Source organism: Neoarius graeffei, chromosome 19 (assembly GCF_027579695.1).
Source record: "Neoarius graeffei isolate fNeoGra1 chromosome 19, fNeoGra1.pri, whole genome shotgun sequence".
NCBI lineage: Eukaryota > Metazoa > Chordata > Actinopteri > Siluriformes > Ariidae > Neoarius > Neoarius graeffei.
Window position 1 is genome coordinate 61,670,468 of NC_083587.1, and position 24,984 is coordinate 61,695,451.

Genomic DNA, 24,984 nt, shown 5'->3' on the forward strand with positions numbered 1-24,984 from the left:
TACAGGGTCGCAGGCAAGCTGGAGCCTATCCCAGCTGACTACGGGCAAAAGGTGGGGTACACCCTGGACAAGTCGCCAGGTCATCACAGGGCTGACACATAGACACAGACAACCATTCACACTCACATTCACACCTACGCTCAATTTAGAGTCACCAGTTAACCTAACCTGCATGTCTTTGGACTGTGGGGGAAACCGGAGCACCCAGAGGAAACCCACGCGGACACGGGGAGAACATGCAAACTCCACACAGAAAGGCTCTCGCCAGCCACGGGGCTCGAACCCGGACCTTCTTGCTGTGAGGCAACAGCGCTAACCATTACACCACCGTGCTGCCCATAACGCTTCTCATTTAAACCAAAAAGTTCTATTTTAGTCTCATCCATCCACAAAACATTTTTCCAATAGCCTTCTGGCTTGTCCACGCAATCTTTAACAAACTGCAGACGAGCAGCAATGTTCTTTTTGGAGAACAGTGGCTTTCTCCTTGCAACCCCGCCATGCACACCATTGTTGTTCAGTGTTCTCCTGATGGTGGACTCATTAACATTAGCCAATGTGAGAGAGGCCTTCAGTTGCTTAGAAGTTACCCTGGGGTCCTTTGTGACCTCACCGACTATTACACGCCTTGCTCTTGAAGTGATCTTTGTTGGTCTACCACTCCTGGGGAGGGTAACAATGGTCTTGAATTTCCTCCATTTGTACACAATCTGTCTGACTGTGGATCGGTGGAGTCCAAACTCTTTAGAGATGGTTTTGGAACCTTTTCCAGCCTGATGAGCATCAACAACGCTTTTTCTGAGGTCCTCAGAAAACTCCTTTGTTTGTGCCATGATACACTTCCACAAACTTGATCGTCATCCCATTGATTGAAAACACCTGACTCTAATTTCATCTTCAAATTAACTGCTAATCCTAGAGGTTCACATACTTTTGCCACTCACAGATATGTAATATTGGATCATTTTCCTCAATAAATAAATGACCAAGTATAATATTTTTGTCTCATTTGTTTAACTGGGATCTCTTTGTCTACTTTTAGGACTTGTGTGAAAATCTGATGATGTTTTAGGTCCTATTTATGCAGAAATATAGAAAATTCTAAACGGTTCACAAACTTTCAGGCACCACTGTATATTAAATAAAAAACGCAAATAAAAAAATGTGCAAGAAAATGAGGAAAAATGTGTCTAAACTTTTTCAGGTCTGTTTGTGCCTTTTTATCCCCCTGGCATATAATGGGGTGTGTGTGTTATATTGTTGTCGCTCTGCCGACTGTCTGTCTGTCCGTCTGTAAATATTTTAGTTTCCGGATTGTAACTCAAAAACTATTCGGAATTTTTTCACGAAACCTCACAGTTGTGTTAAGTGACTAGAGGAGTTGTGCATTTTGGGATTTCTGTATTTCCATGGCAACCAATTCAACTTGGGAAAATTTGACATGAGGTTTCATGTGAGGGCCGAGAGGGGGAGATACATCGTCGTCGTCTGATGACACTTGTTTTAGATTTTGTTGGGATGGATATTTTTCGGACACCAGGCAATCCTGGTAGAGGGGCGACAGACATTACATCAGAAAGGGAAAAGTTTTCACAGATGGTATTTACGGACCTTTAATTTTATTTATCCTTTTTGTTCAGATTAGCAAGCAGACAATTTTTTTTTTTTTGGTCATGTTAGTCAATTTGTAAGCAATAAATTTATTTATGGCACTGGACAGTGACCATCTACCCTACAGTCTCAGAAAACAAAGTATATTCTTGTACCTTTAGGCGTACAATGACTTGTCACTGGGGCAGGACCCTCTAAGGCAGGGGTTTTCAAAGTGTGGGAGAGTAAGCCCCCCCTCAGAGAGCAAATAAACAACAGCGCCCCCCCTTACAATTTTTGTTGTTGCTATCCTTAATGTTCCATTCGTATTTAAAAAAAAATGGTTGTTGTACACATTATTTTTTTCTTTTTCACATTTTAAACATCTGTGCTTTTTAAAACATCTTGTTTTACACATTTTAAACATCCCATAGCATCGTTAGCGAGCATCTCTTGGCAGACAACACACTGTGGCAGTGGAGCATCTTCAGATCCAGTCCATGAAAATCCAAACTTTAAATAATCGTGGCCATACTTCCTTCTTTTTCCAGTCCCCCAGGATTCCGCGGGCCTTTTTTGTGATTGTTGTGGGCTAAAATGTCTGATGTTGCGGAGGGTTTTCCAAAAAATTGCGATGAAAGTTGCGGTGTTTTTTAGGTTTTTGTTGCGATTACATTGCGGGAGGAAGTGAAAGTTGCGAGAAATTGTTGCGATTTTCTCTTTTTGTGATTAAAATTGAGTGATATGTTAAATATTAAGTTATTACTGAAAAACTATTGATTAAAAAAACAAAGAGAAATGGTCCTATAAACAACTTTACCAATATAAAAGATTACCAGGACTACAAAAATGCAGAAAAATAGGCTTTACTTATCCAAATGCACCTGTTGGTTCAAAAGTTAAAGTGCATAGAACCTCACAGCACAATATGAAGTTACCTTAAAATATAATATAAATGCCTCAGCTTTCATGTAAGAAAAAAAAAACCTATTAATACTAGTACTGTGTGCAGGCAGTCTCTCCTGAAGACTAAATTAAACAATAATTATAAACTAATAAGGGCGGCACGGTGGTGTAGTGGTTAGCGCTGTCGCCTCACAGCAAGAAGGTCCTGGGTTCGAGCCCCGGGGCCGGCGAGGGCCTTTCTGTGCGGAGTTTGCATGTTCTCCCCGTGTCCGCGTGGGTTTCCTCCGGGTGCTCCGGTTTCCCCCACAGTCCAAAGACATGCAGGTTAGGTTAACTGGTGACTCTAAATTGAGCGTAGGTGTGAATGTGAGTGTGAATGGTTGTCTGTGTCTATGTGTCAGCCCTGTGATGACCTGGCGACTTGTCCAGGGTGTACCCCCGCCTTTCGCCCGTAGTCAGCTGGGATAGGCTCCAGCTTGCCTGCGACCCTGTAGAAGGATAAAGCGGCTAGAGATAATGAGATGAGATGAGATAAACTAATAAAATAAATGGCTCAGGCTTCATAGAAGAAAAAAACAATTTGAACAGAATCTCACAGTATGATGCTGAAGCTGCCTAAACAATGGAAAATAAAATACCATTTTGGCAAAAATGTTGGCATCCATTAACTTCTTGTATTAAGTAAAAAAAAAAAAGTGCACACAGTCCTTCACTGTAAACATAACACACTTTCAGTGTTGCCAGATACTGCTGACGTTTTCCAGTCCAAAATATGTTCAAAACCTGCCAAAATGCACTTGAAATCATCCAATCTGGCAACACGACGCGCATGCTGCTTCTCTTGAACACACGGAAGTAAGGCGGAAGGTAGTTTGTCGACGTCACCTCAAGACGACGCCAACGATTGGTCAAATTTGCGGGAAAGTTGCGGTGATTGGATATAATTGCAACACCGCCCTGAATTCGCGGGGATTGGTTGAATTTGCGCTGAAGTTGCAAATCGCAACATCCTGGAGGCTCTGTTTTTTTTGCTTGGCCCAGACTTTGTCTCCTCACTCACTGTAGCTTTAGGTACTAAAAACCATAGACAGCTAAAAACCGATCCATTTTGTCTCTCACGTTGCACCCCCCCCCGAAGAACTCTGGCGCCCCCCGGGGGGGCGCGCCCCACACTTTGAAAAGCCCTGCTCTAAGGTATTTATTTGTATCCTTTATATACTGCTTGGGAACATAATGTGAACCTTTTTGACCCTAAAAAGGTCCACATAGTTACCTTGAGGTCCAATAATGAGCCTTGGGGGTACATTAGTGTATATTGTACCTTGGAGGACAGAAATGGACTCCTACTGTAGTCCTGTTTCTAACAGTGTATCCTCTACACCTTTTTTTTCCCCTCATATTTCAGCAAATTCATCTTCTGTTGGTGTAATAGACAAAGAATTAGCATCTTATTGGCATAACATTGTGTATGGAGCGCTGGACAGGTTTGGAATATTGATTGCGCTACGATGAGTCAGAGCCGTATCTCCTCCAGCATTAACGAATTACAGACCCACACTGGATTCATAAGCAGCCTGACAAACTCCTGTACACGCTGAATAATGATCCCAGAGATACACCGAGCACAATAATGCGAGTCAATTCCAATGTGTTCATCACAGTAACTCGGTCTTGTATACTGAGGGTAAGGTTGGAATCGGCCTGAGACGTGAGCATCTGTGTAAAACATCTGTAGGCGTCGAAAGCAAGCCAGGTGGGTCTACATGTTTTATAAACAAGTTTTTCTTAGTTTATTGAATTGCATTTACTGCTTCACCTTCTGGCCAGTCAGAATTCCGAATATAACCATGAAGCATGAAGAACCGTTTTCTAGGGTGTAATAACCAGCCGTACAAACAAACGTATCCCCTTTAGGTCCCTTTTTCACATTTTAATCCATAATTAAACCGAGGAATCAGTGCGAATTAAAGTGTCAGTGTCGTCGCCACAGGTTTAGTCATCTCCCACCAGATTTAAAGCCACGCTGTGATTCTAATGCTGCGTTCTTTTTCTTTTTCATGACAGCAAGAGAACTTGAGAAGTCTTGATCCCTTCGAGCAACTTTCTAAGCACATCGTGAGGCATGAGGTTTATGAAGGATGAGATTACACATGTAGAGCAAACAAAGCGATTAGTGGACCTGCACTTTAATCAAGCTAATATTAGCCAACGTAATTGGGCTCAACGTGACGGAGGAAACATGTTCTCGGGTTCTTTGTAAGGAGGAGAGTCAAGCAAGGTGAAACCGTTTGGCGAGAAGTCAGTCTGTAGTGTTGCACTGGTTTGGTTTGTCTAAGGAAACACACTTTATCATGCTGTTCTAGGAAAAATAATCAACAACGCGTCGGTGTGATGAAGCAAGACGAAGTTACTGTTACCATAGCAACCGTGTCGCTCCAGTAATTTTCCAATAACAGGACGTCCTGAGGTGCTTAATTCCTCTCGTACAACAGCAGCTGCGTATGAACGTGTTATACTTTTTTTATCCGTTTATAGTTACGTTGATGTTATAGCAGCTGTAAACAGTCGTTTCTTGTGTTACCTCGAGACAGTGCTGTAGTCGAGTCACTAAGGCCCTGTCCACACGGCAACGGATTCAGGTGAATCTGATAAAATTGTTTATCGTTTCGGCTTGGCGTCCACACGGCACCGGCGTTTTGGGTGCCCCACAACGATATTTTTTGAGAACGGGTTCCAGAGTGGAAAAATCTGGCAACGGCGCCGTTGCGAAGTCGTCTGGATGAGTAGAACGGATTTGTTTACGATGACGTCACAACCACATGACTAGAACAAGCAGCACTCTCGCTGTTTTGTATGAGCCACTGCATTGCATTCACTTTTGTATACAGCTTTTCTTTTAAATAAACAAGTAACTGAACCATTTCTTGAATTTCTTTTTTTTATTGGCTAAGACTGCTTTTCAAAATGTTCACACACACTATAAAAAGTTATCTAAATTACATAAAAATGCTTTTCAAAATGTTCACACACAATAAGAAAATTAAGTTATATAAAACTATGCACACTAATAAAACTAATTTGTACACACAGAAGGCACGATTTCCTCGCGTAGTCGCAGCCATCTTCTTCTTGTTGTTGTGTGCTTGTTCCTGTGAGTGCTTCACGCCGGGTAGAAGAAGGGGTTTATGCGCATGCGTCTACTTCTTCTATTGTTCTGGTGTCTCCGATGGGACCGTCTTACAGCGCCCCTAGAGGTGTGGCATGTGTATTGCATCGTTTTCAGCAAGCGTTGCGTTGCCATATGTACCTGATATTTTACTGATCCGTTGCTCATGTGGACGCGATATTTTTTTTTAATAAAATCTCGTTGCCGTTGTCGTGTGGATGTAGCCTAAACCTCGAGTCCGAGAACAAGACTCCAACGGCACCGTTTGACGGTGGCTGTTGCTGCCTTTATGTGAAAGCAGCTCTGCTACTGTGTTGGACTAACGTTCCTGCTCGACTGCCCCGTTTTAGTTAACAGGCTACAGATAAAAAGCTTGTTCATCGCTCAGCAAGCCCCGCCCACTATCAACAGGGCAAATAACATGAGAGAGGGTTAACGCTAGCTAGTTCATCGCTCAGCAAGCAAGCCCCGCCCACTATCAGCAGGGCAATGGACATAGCGTGTTGCTTCCTTCTCTGGGTGGAGTCTCGCCAAATGACGATTGAAGTTCGAGGTCGTCCCCGTCGTCTCCTCAATAGTTCTTCTACATATGGAACACACAGCAGTGCATATTTTCCCCACTGCACGAGTAGTCTGTATGAGCAAAGCGGACAATCCTAGGGGCGTCTTTCCAGGCATTTTAGCGCCATTTAATGTTAGTTTGTTCCTGAACATGACATATGAACAGGTGAATGTGAATTCTCTTGTACAAAATTAGTATAAAAATGAATGTAGAAATGGATAAATATGCCAAATTATTATGGCATGTTACAAAAAAAAAAAAATGCGAGTCCTGGTCTCCAGTTTACGAGTCCGAATGCAGTTAATACATAAGTCCGAGTCATCAAGTGCTCAAGTCCAAGTCAAGTCACGAGTCCTTAAAATTAGGGCACAAGTCGGACTCGAGGGCTACAAGCCTGGTATAGAAACAGTCTTGTATAACGTCAGATTTCTCATTGTAGTACAGCACCTGCATGCAGGGTCCACCGGGCATGCCGGTCGAGAAGGAAACCCGGGAGTGAACGGAATTCCGGGAACGCCTGGAGTCCCAGGGCGAGACGGTGCCAAGGGAGAAAAGGGAGAGTGTGTGAGCGAGAGGTTCGAGGAGCGTGGATACCTAACTACAAGCAGTGCGCCTGGAACTCGCTCAACTACGGCATCGACCTGGCAAAATCGCAGTGAGTGACCTTTTACTAAGCTATTCCAAAATCGATTTTGCTATCGAGCACAAAGTTCACAATTCATGTTCGCTCATGTGCAGGAGTGTACGTTCACCAAACGGCGCTCAGACAGCTCCCTGCGTGTCCTCTTCAGCGGCTCGCTCCGGCTCAAGTGTAAGACGGCCTGCTGCCAGCGCTGGTACTTCACCTTTAACGGAGCCGAATGTTCCGGTCCGCTACCCATCGAGTCCATCGTTTACCTGGACCAAGGGCCAGCCCCGAGTTCAACTCCACCATCAACATCCACGCACCACGTCAGGTGAGACGCCGACAGTCAACTCTGTTTTTACTTCAGTTAGTTATTACAAATTTATGACCAAAATAAATAAGTCATAAAAACTAACAAGGAATTAAAATTTGACAGCAGAACATTTAGTGGAAATTAAAATAAATAACACAATCCAGGTTTAATTAAGAGACTGAAATAAACTAACAGTGAGGAAATTGGTTATAAGCGTCATTATAATAAAACCAATGACAAATAAAACACTCCAGTCAGAACAACATAAAACACCAGTTCTGCCGAAAACATATTAGTTATTCAGAACTTGTAGTTTGACCGCTTTGTGTGTGTGTGTGTGGGGGGGGGGGGGGGGGTTGGATTTTTTTTTTCCTCCCCATTAATAAGGGATTGAATTGCTTTCAGTTTCTTATTTAAACCTTTATTTGGTTTCCAGATGGAAAAAAATTCAAATAAAGCTCTATTTATAATTTACCGAGGGAAAATTTCCATCCTGCACCAACACGGCAATCCAAACCAGAACAAAATCATCAACTAAATTTAATTTCCCAATTTACAGTTGAGTGCAAAAGTCGATTCAGTGTGAACTCTGGGGGTAAAAACTGAAAATCCCTCCAAAAATCATGAAATTTCATAAATTAAACGGGATAGCATCCAGACCAAAACATGAATCGAAATCAATTGAAGGGTAAATACCAAATGCTGAAAAATTGTCACAAATGTTTTATATTTATTACCAGTGATAAAAGATTTCTCATCTCATTATCTGTAGCCGCTTTATCCTGTTCTACAGGGTCGCAGGCAAGCTGGAGCCTATCCCAGCTGACCTAGGGCGTAATTTTGGGTAGGGACACTAGGGACGTGTCCCTACCAATATTCAGCCGCTACTGTGTAATCACGATCAATAAAACCGATGTCCTAACCTGAGCAATGATTATATGGCACGCAAAGGGTTAAATGTATGACACTGCTAATAATCCCCCCTCTAACGTAGATATCATTCTCTGATTAGCTACCTGTTTCTCGCTAACTTACATGGTTGGCTATCCCAGCTGTCACTCCATCTGCTGTAAAAGCAGCACACTTCCCACAGCAGCCGTGACTACCCGCCCATCAACCCTCCATATCTCACACGTACACACCTGACCTACCCCACGCACCCCCCACTCTCTGTCAGCCTACAAATTGAGCTGGACTTCGATGTCCATGCATGCTTGCCCTACGACTCGCATGCTGACTCGAGTATCATGGACGACGGCCCCCCTCCCAAGAAACGAGACATTCGTTCATTCTTCTTCAAAGTCAAGAATGTAAGTGCAGGGTTTCCGTCGAGCTTTAAAAACCCAACAAAATCCTTTTGATGTATGGAAACCCTTCATAAAAGTATTGCTGCGGCTCTTTAGGCAGGTTTAGCAACGTGACAGGACGCATCAGAGCTAGGCTACTGCATAGCTGCAGAGAAAAGGAATGCTGGAGCAATGTAACTTGGTGTTAGATAATATCCTTGATGAATGAATGTTAAATTTATAGACCTAATGGTTTTACAGAATGTGAGTAGTCAGATGTAGGCTACTGCATGGCCATGCAGATGTGCGACTTGCATTTCAGAATCAACAGCGTGACAGCCGCTGAGTCTGCTGCTGAGTCTGCTGCATTCACCGTTTTACAGAGACCTCTTTCTACTACTACTAGGCTAGGCTAGATACAACAAATCCATGGTCCTTTACTGCCATCTACAGACGAATATTGGTAACTGCTAGCCTGGGAAATCCCATGCTGCTTTGCACAATCGTTCCGATCTGAAAAGACAGCATGGAAACTATGGTCTAAAGGCTCGCCTGAGTTAGGGAGCCAATCAGAGAGTGGGGAGGGGTGGAAAGACGGTCACGCGTACTACTCGACAAACGGAAGCTTGTAGTTTATTTGGGACTGTTTACGGATCACATTTAACATTGCGGCGAGCGATACGAACCAAACTTTCGATCAAGCTTTAGACACTGTTCTGAATTAGTCTGGTTAACACCAGACCATATCACAAGTGAAATAATTTCGGTGCCATTGTTTTCCTATTTTTGTTTTGCCTTCTCTTTCTCTTTCCTTCTCTTCTTCGCCTCTTCGTCGCTCTAACTACGTCACCGGGTACAACTGCCATGATTGGCCATGGGCTACGTATACGCCAAATGATAGACATTCGCAACGTCCAATAAACGGCCGTTGACAATCGTAAACCACACCTCCCCTACGAGAAATTCAATAGGCGGATTCCAGACCATATTTCACTTGTGATATGGTCTGGTGTTAACCAGACTAGGTAACTGCAGCATGAACATAAGAAGTCACAAGCACATCTGCAGTGAAAATCATAACACATGTTACGAACACAGAAACAGGCAACAAAAAGACATAATATGGAAAATGGAGGGGCAACAAAAAGACAAAAAAATGGGGGGTATACTACAAATGCAATACTAATGTAATCATAATCATGCTATAATAGGCAATCACTAAATTATATATCCAAATATCATTTTAACTAAACTTGAGTTTAATTACAGAATAGAAAATGCCACCAGTAGCACCTATTTATGAGTGTCTCAATAAGGCAGTCAGTGAATTTTGAGACACCCCCCCCCCCATGTCAAACAATACAGATATTGAATTAAAAAAAAAAACAATAATGCTAAAAATGCTTAAAGTTTTTAATTCTTATTATGTATTTCTGTGGAAGAGACAGAACGACTGCTTAAACACAAATTAGGAATTGTGTGGTGTAAAAGTAATAAATCATCAGATTCTAGCAATGTTGGGTTATGTGCCTTGCTCAAGGGCACTTCAGCCATGGATGGAGATGTAGGGAGAGGTAAGGGTGGGATTTGAACCTGCAACCCAAAGACCAACTCCCTAACCATTAGGCCACGGCTGCCCTCGTTAACCTATAAGATCTGTATGACATGAAATTATGATTGCTAATGGAAAAAAAAAACACCTTTCGGAAGCTCTGCATTGGATCACTTTTGTGTCCCCACCAATGTCAAAATCAAGTTACTCCCTTGCAGCTGACTACGGGCGAAAGGCGGGGTACACCCTGGACAAGTCGCCAGGTCATCACAGGGCTGACACATAGACACAGACAACCATTCACACTCACATTCACACCTACGGTCAATTTAGAGTCACCAGTTAACCTAACCTGCATGTCTTTGGACTGTGGGGGAAACCGGAGCACCCGGAGGAAACCCACGCGGACACGGGAAGAACATGCAAACTCCACACAGAAAGGCCCTCGCCGGCCATGGGGCTTGAACCCAGGACCTTCTTATTGTGAGGCGACAGCCCTAACCACTACACTGTGTGGAGTTTGCATGTTCTCCCTGTGTCCGCGTGGGTTTCCTCCGGGTGCTCCGGTTTCCCCCACAGTCCAAAGACATGCAGGTTAGGTTAACTGGTGACTCTAAATTGACCGTAGGTGTGAATGTGAGTGTGAATGGTTGTCTGTGTCTATGTGTCAGCCCTGTGATGACCTGGCGACTTGTCCAGGGTGTACCCCGCCCTTCGCCCGTAGTCAGCTGGGATAGGCTCCAGCTTGCCTGCGACCCTGTAGAAGGATAAAGCGGCTAGAGATAATGAGATGAGATGAGATTATTATAATACATACACACTCCTTTCAGGTGTTCAACGCATCTTTCTCTTTCAAAATTCTCTCAATCTTTGTACTATTTTTATTTCTTTATTTTAACAAAGCAAACCTGGCAGCCATGTTTGTTTACAAATTGTCCCACTCGCTCCCAAGTTTTACATCTCCGACGTGTGGCGTCATGTTGTCTTGACAACCATGCAATATCATAAACCATATTCAATGCTCATTCTCCATTGGGTAGAGTGACATAATACACGTAGGCTAAGCGATATGCTAACAATATCACATGCTGTCAAACCAAATGAATGAAACTCACTGGAAGGGAATAGAACATGTTTTTATTCCATCGAAAAAGCGTTCTGTATGGATAATAATTCCTGATATTTCACTCCGATGACGTCACTCCCAGTGTTTTCCCGCTGACCTGGACGTGCGTTGTCAAAATGGCGAAACGGTTCAAAATTAAAATACTTTTGATTAACTTGCATATTTTTTGTGGCTGTGTCCATATAATATAAAGATATAACATTACACGGTGGTGCGAAGATATGAAGTTTATCTTCTAGTGTTGAAAATATTTTCACTCGTTTGCTTCACGCACTCGTGAATCTGTTCACCACTCAGAGATAAACTTCATATCTTTGCATAACCGTGTAATATCCTCTATATGTGATATTGTTATATGATAATGCTAAATTTTCCAGCGCACCTCTATTTTATAATTTACCGCCAAAACGATCCGTGAAATTCCGTATCGGATTAAATGGAGCTGCATCCTGCATCAAGACGACCATGTAAAATCCGAAGACTGGTTCGAAAACTAGTTTCCCAAGGTTGTAAAGTATGAAATGTATGAAAAATTTGCAGGATGATGTTTTGTGTTCTTCCAGTGACAAATTCAAGTTTATTCAGTGTGAATTCTGGCTGAAAATCCACAGAACTCCTTACAGATCTACTATATTGTTAAATTTCACAAAAGCGGATCTGTTCGGAGGATATGAAGAGGGTTGGATGATGGATGTATCTAGTCTGGTTAACACCAGACCATATCACAAGTGAAATATGGTCTGGAATCCGCCTATTGAATTTCTCGTAGGGGAGGTGTGGTTTACGATTGTCAACGGCCGTTTATTGGACGTTGCGAATGTCTATCATTTGGCGTATACGTAGCCCATGGCCAATCATGGCAGTTGTACACGGTGACGTAGTTAGAGCAACGAAGAGGCGAAGAAGAGAAGGAAAGAGAAGGCAAAACAAAAATAGGAAAACAATGGCACCGAACGATTACTGCCGTTTGTGCAAGACAAAGCTTGATCGAAGGTTTGGTTCGTATCGCTCGCCGCCATGTTAAATGTGATCCGTAAACAGTCCCAAATAAACTACAAGCTTCCGTTTGTCGAGTAGTACGCGTCACCGTCTTTCCACCCCTCCCCACTCTCTGATTGGCTCCCTAACTCAGGCGAGCCTTTAGACCATAGTTTCCATGCTGTCTTTTCAGATCGGAACGATTGTGCAAAGCAGCATGGGATTTCCCAGGCTAGGATGTATCGGTTATACGTTCAGAAATTATTTGCTTTCAGAAAGGAAGGGGGTGCAAACTTTTGAAGTGGTATCACTCTAATGAAGCAAGAACTGAAAAGCGGCATCACGACTTGCTTTGCGTGACCTCACGTGCATGTTTTTAAGCTAACTCGTTCCTGACGCCACGCGCTCGTGTCTTTCCCGTGATGAACGCCAGCTTCATCTTCACTCGCGACCGCAATTCAGCTCGCGTCCGTAACCGTGTTCTACGATCACAAGACTAATCAAATGTAATCATTCCACACTAAGAGATGCAGGATGAGGACTGGTGTCTGGTAGAAGAGCCCTTCAGACAACATCATTACACATTAAACAAGGCGGAGAATGGATGAGTGTGTGTTCTTAGGACGGGGCTCGTTATCAGGAAAAGCACTCGCCGAGAACGGGTCGGTGTCACGGGTCATCGAGGAGCGAGTGCTTGTGTTGTGCAGGATTCTAATCATTTCATATCAGCAGCAGATTCTTTTATTCATACGTTTTATTGACAGGGCTGTGTTCGTGACCAGAATGTTATGAGTTCAAAGTGCTGAATAAAAGCATCTAATTAATCTCTCATCTCATTATCTCTAGCCGCTTTATCCTGTTCTACAGGGTCGCAGGCAAGCTGGAGCCTATCCCAGCTGACTACGGGCGAAAGGCGGGGTACACCCTGGACAAGTCGCCAGGTCATCACAGGGCTGACACATAGACACAGACAACCATTCACACTCACATTCACACCTACGGTCAATTTAGAGTCACCAGTTAACCTAACCTGCATGTCTTTGGACTGTGGGGGAAACCGGAGCACCCGGAGGAAACCCACGCGGACACGGGGAGAACATGCAAACTCCGCACAGAAAGGCCCTCGCCGGCCCCGGGGCTCGAACCCAGGACCTTCTTGCTGTGAGGCGACAGCGCTAACCACTACACCACCGTGCCGCCATCTAATTAATTAATTAATTAAAATAAAGGTACTCAATCTCAGCTTTTCACAACTCCACACTTTTCACGTTATTGTACAGTATTTCTTTCGGCAAGTCAAACTAGAGCATCGACTTTGTTCACGCCAGAGCTCGTTTTCAAACAATCAATGAGAATCAGATTGATTTCAGATTTAATTCCGCTGGGCTTCAAACAGGCTGGACTTTCAGGAGCGTCTGATCAGCTAATTGTCTTAATTAGGAGTCTGCCTTTGGCTGTAAAAGGCCTAGCTTTAGTGCCACCAGTGTTTTTATTTTATTTTATTTTTTTCCCCTTGATACCATGGGAAACTCCAAGCAAGTACGTGGCCCATTCTGTAATCGCAGGTACATTCCAAGCGTCGACTCTGTTAAGTCATCGTCAACTCTTATCACCAAACCGGGCAATCCATGAATAGAATGGACGATAACAGAGTTGACATTTCTCACCATTTTGTGGCTTGACTCCACATGCGAACCTCAAACTAGCGACCACACGGCGTGTACAAAAACAGAATTTTATAGATTTTAATCATATTATTGTTTTTGTTTTTTTATTAAATGAATGAGAGATTCACTCCAAGATCGCAGCAAGAGTTGACGAATAATTAATCTACTGTTGGTGTAAAATCCTCAACATTTTGTTCAAATTAATGAGAAAAGAAACATAACATGACTAACTCGCTGCCTTTCTTGAAGTTTCCCGCCAGAGGAAGTGACATCACTTGGTGCAGGTGTGATGTGTATTATTATTATTATTATTATTATTATTATTATTAAGTCTTTTGTGGATTTTATGTGGTTTTATAACAGAGTTGACAAGAACATTGAGATGGATAAAACCCAAAAAACCAGATTGTTAGACTGAATCACTTCCTGTTTATTCGAGTTGAATGGATGAATCCAGCCAATAATGTGTGTGTGGGGGAGGGGAATCATTTAGTTAATGTTTTATGGATAAATTGGGTCTAAAATGGACATCAAGCATCGCTATTGGTGAAAGTTTGTCATAATTTGCATTATTTTTTTCGCGGTGCGGTTTCCATCAAATCCTGCGCTCTGATTGGCTGGCGAGCGGGTCCGTATCTACAGTACGGACCCCAGTTACGGACCTCTGGCAACTCACTCGTTCACAACAACAACAAACGTAGCATTTTTTGTCAACATTTATCTTGTTTTATAAGATTTATTTATCAGATTATCAAAAATCTTATAAATTTTTGCCAGCATTTCTCAGGAGAATAGCATTAATTTTACAGCATGGATAGCGATAACAACAGTGTTCACAGCGAAAGCGAGTTTTACTACCCTGAGGAAGAAGAAATAAAAGAAAACATTTCAGGAGAAAGCTAAAAACCTCTAACTGTTGCTAACGCCGAGCAAAAACATGGCTGAATCCTGAATGACTCAATTTTGTTTCAATAGGGGACTACATAGGCGGCAAAATGTAGTTTTTTTCCTGCCATGGAAGTGCACTTGTATACCGAGGAGGAAGCCATTTGCATGACAGCCATGAATGAGGATTTAAAATGGCGGCTCGGCTCGGTTTTCCCTTTCGGCCGCTCTCGTTTTCTGTTAGAGTTTGGTAAAGAAAAAAAATAAATATATTATTTACCAGCTTAAGGTCGGTCCGTATGGTGAAATACCGTGACCTCGGCCTTGAATACTGACCTCGGCCCAGAACTTTCAAGACCTCGGTCACGGTATTTCACGATACGGACCTCCCAGCTGGTAAATAACATATATTTATTGTTCAAAACTCATTCAATAAAGATTTCTTTTGTGGAAAACAACAAAAGGTTTATCTCGGAGACACAAAATGTACCCCAAATTCTAGAATGACCCATGTATAGGGGGAAAATGGTGAGGCTTTGAATCTGAACAACACCATCTGAACTGTGAAGCATGAGAGTGGTAGCATGATCATATTATTGGGTGTACGATTTCAGAAAATAATCACATCATGAGGAAAAAGGATCTTGTAGAAATACTGAAGCAAAACCTCAAGCCAGTTAAAACTCGAGTCTAAACACGCCTCCAAAGTTGTAACAAAATGATTTAAAGACGACAAAGTGACAAGACAGCAAGCGTTTGATTTCAAGTTCAAGGGATTAAAAGGCAATTCCATCAAATATTCAAAGTGTATGCAAGTTTTTGACCCACTGGAAATCTGATGGAGTAAATTAAAGCTGAAGTAAATCTGTCTCCCAGTTATTATTTTGAAACAACCTTTTATGGAAATGAAGTCGAACCTTAACTAAATTAACACAGGAAGTGGACGGTAACACTGACAAACTCCCTCGGCACAAGTTTATTCTGGAGCTGTGGAGCTTAAAATTTTCCGTCAACAGAAAACATTTTAATTAAAATTGACTCAAGTTTCACAGGGACATGTACACCCATCCATCCGCCTGCTGTTCTGTTTTCAGCAGTTCTCTAATCAGCCGATCCCTCGACAGCAGCACGATGCATCAGATCACGCAGATACAAATCAAGAGCTTCACTTAATGTTCACGATGTTCAAACATCCGAATGGGAAAAGTCGTGATCTCAGAGTGAAGCATGACTGACTTTCACTGTGGTATGGGTGTTGGTTTGCGCCAGATGAGTATTTTTGGTTTGAGTATTTCAGAAACTGCTGATCTCCTCCTGGGGTTCTCACACACAGCAGTCTCGAGAGTTTAGTGACAGTTCTGTGGGTGGAAACAAACGCCTTGTTGATAAGAGGGTCAGAGGAAAATGGACAGATTGGTTTGAGCTTTTTTTGCCAGGAAGGATATAGTAACTCATATAATCACTCTTTACAACCGTGGTGAGCAGAAAAGCATCTCAGCATGCAACAGCAGAACAGAAGAACACATTGGGTTCCGCTCCTGCAGCCAAAAACAGGGATCTTAGAATCAAGAACAAGTTCCTATTAAAGTGGCCGGTGAGTGGATGTCAGACACTTGACATAATATAAGACTAATAAGAAATGGAAGGAGTCTCCAGTTTCAGCGTTTCCTAATATTCCATGTTCTGACATGGGAAAGAGTTTATGATTTCTTGGTAACATGAAACGCGACTTTTTTTTTTTTTAAACTTTCAAAAAAAAAAAAGGTTGGTGAGGAAATGACGCAAGTCATAACAAAAGCTAACATGTCTTGCATACATTCCGCAACATTACATGTAACTATAAAAGTACTGTGTGTCATTCTTTAAAGTGAAACAGCCTTTCAATTTCATAAAATCGGTGAAATTTATTTCCCTCTGAAATGTGGTCATTGTGATATATGTTTATTTCTGTAATATCTCACAAAATATCAGGCCATTCTGTGGCTGGGAAGTTATTTAATTTGAGGGGATTAAAGCAAATAATGTGCATGAAATCGCTCGCTTGGCGCAGTCAAGCAGACAGAGGAAGTCCGTGTGTGTGCGCATGCGCAGGTTTACCTTCTTCTTCTTCTTTTGGGTTTTACGGCAGCTGGCATCCACAGTGTTGCGTTACTGCCATCTACAGGTTTCCCTTTGAGCGTGCACTGACAGTTCCATCATTCTGTCGCTAAACGAACAGCTGATCACACCGAGGTGCTCGCTGAGCGCCCATATTTATTAGTTTGGTCCTGCGTTTCCTTTCCTTCGTATAGAACATAACGTCTTTTCTTCTCGCTTTCTTTCCGTTACTGTAGTCGACCTTTCACGTTTCATTCGCACACTCACGTCCTCCATTTTTCTCTCCTGTTTCAAATTTGTATCCCACAATGCCTTGCGTGAACGGGGAAAGCCCACCACGTGATGCATGACTTATCTTGAATTGGGTCATGGTGAAGCAGGAAAAAATAGCAGAGAATTTATTTAGGACCATGTGGCCTTAAACTCATTAATTGTCCTATTTTTAAAAAAAAAACTAATAAAAGTAAAGTCTGTGATTCGAATTCTTTAGCTTTCGGTCCACTCAACAAAAATAACTGGGTGTCGGGGAAAATTCTTTTTATGACCTACACTTGAAAAATCTGAAAGACAGTCTAACTTTTAATTTATAAAAAAAAATGGAATATAAAAGAGGGGGAAAAAAAACTTTTTGATGTATTGGAAAATTTTGTGTTTGTATATAGGTAACAGTAACTCCGCCCCCTTGATTTGTCAATTTGTGTTACATCCATGAAATCTATTCTTTATTATGTGATAAGGGGATGCTAACTTTTGCACTTGACAGTTCTTACAGATCCATGCATTTCTGTGTGGTTTTTTTTTTTGTGCTCAGTGGAAGGTCTGTGCGAGGGCGTCCGAGCCGGCCTCGTGGATGTGGCCATCTGGGTGGGCACGTGCGGTGATTACCCACACGGCGACGCCTCCACAGGTTGGAACTCCGTCTCCAGGGTGATCATCGAGGAGCTACCGAAATGACCTCTGACCTCAAAAACACATTTGGCATCTCCTCGGATGGAGTCCATGACTGAAATGGAGACCAACGTTCCTTTCATTAGTGTTACTGTATTATAGGGAAAAAAAAACCCTCAAGTACTGTAGAAACATCATGTTTTTTAATCACATCTTTTACATATTTTTATATTTTATACAGTTTGTGCGTTTTAATTTTTTTTTTTTTTTCAAATTCTTGTCAAAGAACCTCCCATCTCAAAGTATACCAGTACCTCTCTGCTTTATCATTATCACTATCAGTTATGGAGAAAATAAAGATGTTGAGAATCCAGAATTTTTCAGACTTTCAATAAATAATGAACATGAAACAGACGGATTTCACACCACTGCGTCTTTCTCTCTAATTACTACTTATCTTCCTGAAAATTACCAATTATCTCCACTTTTTTCAGAACATGAAGCAGGGAAGGAACGGTTTGGAAAAATCAAATGTCAAGAAGTTTCTTGATACCTTCAAAAGTCATTCTGCCAAAAGTGAAGCCATTCGGAGCGTCTCACTGTTTTTCTTTGGTTCTGCACAGGAGCTGTGATGCTAATTGAGGTAGCTCAAGATTGGTTATGAAAATATCTGCTTCAGCCTTTATACGTGCTTCCAGTGGCACTGTTAATCAGTCAAGTCACTTTTCAGTTTTTTTTTTTTTTTTTTATTCACGAGTCCACAGAGGAACTACACGGCAGCTTACACATCATGATCACCAAGGCAAGGTTAGAAAATAAAAACATTTGGTGTACGAGTTTGTGAAGGTAATGTCCCAACGTATATCTAGAGACATAACATTTTTGTTTTTGCCCAAATTTAAGCCAATTTTCCAGACCACCCCCTCATGTCCAGCTTTTCTCTAACAAGTCCACATTCAAACTCTGGGAGGCGGGGCAAGGGGGCGTGGTTACACAGACTGTATGCAAAAAAAAAAACAGCTGCCTGATTAGTTCATACATGAAAGTAAGACCCACTGTGTCCTAAACCATATCTGTGGGAAAACAGTGATGTGGTTTGAGGTCGCGATGTATGTTTGTGGAATAACCCCGCCCATCGCTCAAGGAATCCTGACCAATCAGGAACCTGGTAACTTCACAGAAAAGTTTGATCAGTCCCACCCACCCCAACAGAGAATTATCAATCCCGCCCACTCCAGCAAATCGTTTGTTTGATGTCACCCACTCCAACAAGCCGTTTAATTGATCCCGCCCATTCCAGCAAGTCGTTTAATTTATCCTCAGAGAATGACTTCTGTTTCCGGTCGAGAGTACACTGTGCATGTTTTGGATGCTGCTTCTCGCTGGAGCTTTTTCTCTTTCTTTCTGTGTTTGTATGGATTGATGTTTGTTCGAATCTTTTATCCAGCGGTTGTGATGGAGCTCCAGACCCAATTTTGGGTGTTGGTTTCCTCAGGCCTTGCTCCGCCCAGGCTGATGTTCTGCTCGCTGTTCTCTTTAACATCAGCATTGCTCAGCGCTCTGTGTGGCGGTGCTTCTGTACTCGCTTTCTGGATCCCTGGCGTGGTGTTCCGAGTGCTGACATGCAGATGGTGTGGGATTTACCCTCATGTCTGTTGACGGGACTGTAGGCAGCTATGCCACTGGAGTTGCATCCTGATCTCTTTTGGTGGACTTTTTTTTTTTGGTAACTGTAAAGCAACCTTGGGTGTGAGAAAGGCACAATACAAGTCAACTGTATTATTATTATTATTATTAGCAGCAACTCATCCGGCTGACAGGCGAGAAGTTTATTCCATCAGGTGCCGTCCGTCTGTCGTCCACATTTCACGAAAATCGCTTCTTCTCCCTCAATTCCTCACCGATTTGTTTCTTTTTGGCAGAAAGGTAGGTGTACCTGGGGTGCATATAGTTTCTACCCAAATTTGTATAATTACAATTAATAATGAAGATATGGAGTAATTAATCAATCCCTAACAAGCAGTTTCCACACAAATCACTTCTTCTCCCTCAATGCTTCACTGATTTTGATTCTTCTGGCATGAAGTGGGTGCATATACCTTCTACCCACTCTGGCTCCACCTAGTCCAGAAGGAACGATCTGAAGTGGGCCCCCTTGCGCAGTTCTATTCTCAAACATTTGAGCTGGACTGGTTGAGAGTAGAATTGCACAAAGGGGCCCACTTTAGATTGTTCCTTCTGGACTACAGTGGTGCTTGAAAGTTTGTGAACCCTTTAGAATTTCCTATATTTCTGCATAAATATGACCTAAAACATCAGATTTTCACACAAATCCTAAAAACTAGATAAAGAGAACCCAGTTAAACAAATCAGACAAAAATATTATACTTGGTCATTTATTTATTGAGGAAAATGATCCAATATTACATATTTGTGAGTGGAAAAAGTATGTAAACCTCTAGGATTAGCAGTTAATTTGAAGGTGAAATTCAAGTCAGGTGTTTTCAATCAATGGGATGACAATCAGGTGTGAGTGGGCACCCTGTTTTATTTAAAGAACAGGGATCTATCAAAGTCTGATCTTCACAACACGTTTGTGGAAGTGTGTCATGGCACGAATAAAGGAGATTTCTGAGGACCTCAGAAAAAGCGTTGTTGATGCTCATCAGGCTGGAAAAGGTTACAAAACCATCTCTAAAGAGTTTGGACTCCACCAATCCGCAGTCAGACAGATTGTGTACAAATGGAGGAAATTCAAGACCATTGTTACCTTCCCCAGGAGTGGTCGACCAACAAAGATCACTCCAAGAGCAAGGTGTGTAATAGTCGGTGAGGTCACAAAGGACCCCAGGGTAACTTCTAAGCAACTGAAGGCCTCTCTCACATTGGCTAATGTTAATGTTCATGAGTCCACCATCAGGAGAACACTGAACAACAATGGTGTGCATGGCAGGGCTGCAAGGAGAAAGCCACTGCTCTCCAAAAAGAACGTTGCTGCTTGTCTGCAGTTTGCTAAAGATCACGTGGACAAGCCAGAAGGCTATTGGAAAAATGTTTTGTGGACGGATGAGACCAAAATAGAACTTTTTGGTTTAAATGAGAAGCGTTATGTTTGGAGAAAGGAAAACACTGCATTCCAGCATAAGAACCTTATCCCATCTGTGAAACATGGTGGTGGTAGTATCATGGTTTGGGCCTGTTTTGCTGCATCTGGGCCAGGACGGCTTGCCATCATTGATGGAACAATGAATTCTGAATTATACCAGCAAATTCTAAAGAAAAATGTCAGGACATCTGTCCATGAACTGAATCTCAAGAGAAGGTGGGTCATGCAGCAAGACAACGACCCTAAGCACACAAGTCGTTCTACCAAAGAATGGTTAAAGAAGAATAAAGTTAATGTTTTGGAATGGCCAAGTCAAAGTCCTGACCTTAATCCAATCGAAATGTTGTGGAAGGACCTGAAGCGAGCAGTTCATGTGAGGAAACCCACCAACATCCCAGAGTTGAAGCTGTTCTGTACAGAGGAACGGGCTAAAATTCCTCCAAGCCGGTGTGCAGGACTGATCAACAGTTACCGCAAACGTTTAGTTGCAGTTATTGCTGCACAAAAGGTTCACATACTTTTGCCACTCACAGATATGTAATATTGGATCATTTTCCTCAATAAATAAATGACCAAGTATAATATTTTTGTCTGAATTGTTTAACTGGGTTCTCTTTATCTACTTTTAGGACTTGTGTGAAAATCTGATGTTGTTTTAGGTCATATTTATGCAGAAATATAGAAAATTCTAAAAGGCTCACAAACTTTCAAGCACCACTGTAGATGGGGCCAGAATGAGCTACGCCGTCATCGACAATCTCGTTATTATTGATCCCACCCACTCCACCACTTATTTTCCCCTGCTTGCAACATTTCCTGGCAAGTCCCAATGGCTCTTTCTCAAAATTTAAACTAATGAATTATTTAAACCACTGATGAGGCAGTAAATGTATCATGCAAAGTCATGTGGACCATCACATTCATGAATGAATACTTTCTTTGTCTCCCAGATGTTTTTTGTTGGGTTTTGAAGGATCCAAGTCCTGATGCTCTGTCTAATTTGAGTCTGATATTTACAAAGATTTTCAGCATCCGTTACTCCTTAGCTCACTTCAGTGCAAAACTAAAGTTGTAAACTTGAAGAACCATACACTCGGAGATAAAAAGGAAAAAATTGTGTACATTTGATTTTTCCTGCCAAACCGTCCCTTTGGGTTTATTTGAAAGCATCGAGTCATTGCTTCAGTTCTGTTTAGTGTCTTGACTGTATAAACACACACACACACACACAGTGTTGAACATGTAAACTCAAAGCAGCACCAGTTCCCAATTAGCCACATCATGGTCTGCATCATGAGAACCTTCGTTCCACTTCTTGTCTAGCGCGCTGGTCTACAACGTGGCCCAGCAACAGCTCATGCTCCATGTTATACTACCATCTCTCTCACGTCACCAACTTGCTGCGGTCGAACCCTCGGCTTTGTCTCATTTGCGCTGGTCCAGGAGGAAGCTGGACACCGTCTCGTACACCACGAAGGTGATGCAGCTGGCCGGCGTCACTCGGATCAGGTTGGGCACGATACCTTTGTAGAATCCCCGAGGACCCTCGTTCCTACCCAGAGAAGACAAGAGAAATAATCAGACATTCTAGTAAAATAACTCAAGTCTGAAAAACACCCACAGTTGGGAGAAAAGTGCTGTGCAGACAATATGCAAAAAAAAAAAAATGCATCAATCAATCATTATGAAAATACAAACGCCAGCACAAAAAGATTTTATTTATTCCTCTTTTCCACCCAGCCACATGAATTTGTGAATCGGGAGTCGGGACAGGCGATGTTGAAATAGCTGTAGGTGGGAAGGAGAGGGAAATAGATCCAAGTGTATTCCTGACTCGTGGCCAGAGCTCCTGGGACAGACTCTGGATCCACCGCCACCCGGAGCAGGATAAAGTGCTGACTCAAGACGGATGAATGAAACCGATTTATTCGGGGTGGGCGATATGGTAAAAAAACATCACGATACTTGAATCCCTGAAATTATATCAGAGGAGATGGAATGAGCTTATCTGTGATCTACCTGAAATGACTTAACGTCGAGGCACTTGCTTAAAGAATCATATTAGGGGTCACGTTCGGACAAGACACACAGCATCCTACAGAATAAATGAAATGAAATATAAAAAAATCGGATACATTTGTGTCTCATGAACCAAATTTACTGACGGAACTTAGATATATTTTTGAACGGACTCAGACTGAATGAGCTATGCTTCGTTGTTTGTGGCGAGTCGTTCATGAAGGAGTTGAATCTTTGAATCGACTCATCTAGCTGAACATTCTGAGCTGACTCTCATATATAAACCATTTGGGGGTGGGTAGGTATATATATATATATATATATATATATATATATATATATCTCATCTCATTATCTCTAGCCGCTTTATCCTTCTACAGGGTCGCAGGCAAGCTGGAGCCTATCCCAGCTGACTACGGGCGAAAGGCGGGGTACACCCTGGACAAGTCGCCAGGTCATCACAGGGCTGACACATAGACACAGACAACCATTCACACTCACATTCACACCTACGGTCAATTTAGAGTCACCAGTTAACCTAACCTGCATGTCTTTGGACTGTGGGGGAAACCGGAGCACCCGGAGGAAACCCACGCGGACACGGGGAGAACATGCAAACTCTACACAGAAAGGCCCTCGCTGGCCACGGGGCTCGAACCCAGGACCTTCTTGCTGTGAGGCGACAGCGCTAACCACTACACCACCGTGCCGCCCCTATATATATATATATATATATATGTTTTCCCCAGAAAAAAATTTAAGCCTTAAATTCTGGCATGATAATACACAGACAATTGAGCGCCAACGGTGCAAAAGCGAGTGCCAAAGGCGCGAAGCGAAACTGGGGGGTCCGGGGGCATGGCCCCCCGGAAAATTTTTTGAAAATAGATGCTCTCAGAGGTTTTTGATCCATGATTATAGGACAGATTTTCCCAGTGTTTCAATGATTTCTGACCTAAATAGTATTAATGTATACACACTTGAAACTTCACCTTAAAGTTCAACATGCAAGTTAAAGTGTTTTGTTCTCGATTCCTGAGGTCTATGATCGACTGAAAATCTACAGGGATTCCTTAATTATCTCTGATCAAGTCGTGTTGTAACAAAAACGTGCATGAAAATATGAACAGTGGTTTGCTCCGTCTTATGCAATCCAGTGAAGAGAATCAATCATCATGACCTCCTGTTGATCACAAAGGGATCCGAACCTAAGACCTGCCACCTTAAAATAAGTCGCTGTATTACTATAACTAATGATTTAGAACAGGCATCACTAAATGGCGGACCTCGGTCCGGATCCGGACCCAGTGATGGTTCTGTCCGGACCCGTGACCAATGGTAAATTCACGAGATTAAGTAATTTTCATGAAGCATTATTTTGGACGGTCGTGGCTATTGACAGCGGGCGCTGCTACTCCAGTTAATACGACAATAGCTTCACTCAATTGAGCCAATAAAATCGTTAGTTTACCCAGCACGCCACAGCAGAGCAACAAGCAGAGAGGAAGAGAGTTAAGAGACAATCGACTGAGACAACATGGCTTGCTCCAATAGGCGGCGGAAAGTAGACAAGGAAAATCGTTGTTTTAAAGATGAATGGATGGAGAAATATGTGCCCAAATCCAGAATCCAGGGACACATGTCAGCCCGGGGGCATTTTGAGTTATTGACAGATTCAGAAAGTACAGTTTCTAAGCTTTCCAATGATGCCTTCCATGTGGAGATCTGACAATATTTGAAGAATGTGTGGCCTTTTGAAAGTGCATACCTCTTAAAACAGGAAAGGGAGAAAATCGCCCTCAAAGTTTTCCATCTCAGCTACTCTGGGTGCAGGGCGGGCACATAATGCTGCTCATTTGCATAACATTAAGGAAAGCCCTACCCCCTACGAGCTAGCACGATGCTACTTTCATGTAAACAAAGATCACCACGTCAATTTTCCTTCCATGCAAAGTATGCCCAACACAATTATGAAGTACAAAAATAAGTCCTAAAGTATACTTTAACGTTTTGTGGTTGAAAAATTACTCACACCGTAAGAAAGAAAGATAGCACGATGATGACACAACTAACACAACACTAGTTTCATGTAAAGCCTCGGTCACAACCGGCCGTACAGTACGCGCTCCTACGGCCGGTCTACATGCAAAAAACGCAAGAAACACACGTAGAGTGCACGTGAAACGCACGAGAGCGCGCGTGTGACGTGCTGATTTTC

The 24,984-nt window shown here is 42.5% G+C and overlaps 2 protein-coding genes across 5 annotated transcripts in view; one reads left to right on the plus strand and one right to left on the minus strand.

The window, feature by feature from the left end:
• cthrc1b (collagen triple helix repeat containing 1b) overlaps window positions 1–18,040 on the plus strand; it is a 34,176-nt gene extending 16,136 nt beyond the window's left edge. The window contains 6 exon segments of the mRNA XM_060900612.1: window positions 6,664–6,697; window positions 6,700–6,807; window positions 6,810–6,883; window positions 6,966–7,133; window positions 7,136–7,175; window positions 17,565–18,040. Coding sequence (XP_060756595.1) covers window positions 6,664–6,697; window positions 6,700–6,807; window positions 6,810–6,883; window positions 6,966–7,133; window positions 7,136–7,175; window positions 17,565–17,707 — 567 coding nt within the window. The 3' untranslated portion in view covers window positions 17,708–18,040.
• A 3,350-nt stretch (window positions 18,041–21,390) lies between these two features.
• Window positions 21,391–24,984, minus strand: part of slc25a32b (solute carrier family 25 member 32b) — a 28,246-nt gene continuing 24,652 nt past the window's right edge. For all 4 annotated transcript variants that reach the window (XM_060900978.1, XM_060900977.1, XM_060900976.1 and 1 more), the window contains exon 8: window positions 21,391–22,299. In XM_060900978.1, the coding sequence (XP_060756961.1) occupies window positions 22,173–22,299 (127 nt within the window). In that variant the 3' untranslated portion in view covers window positions 21,391–22,172. The remainder of the gene's footprint in view (window positions 22,300–24,984) is intronic.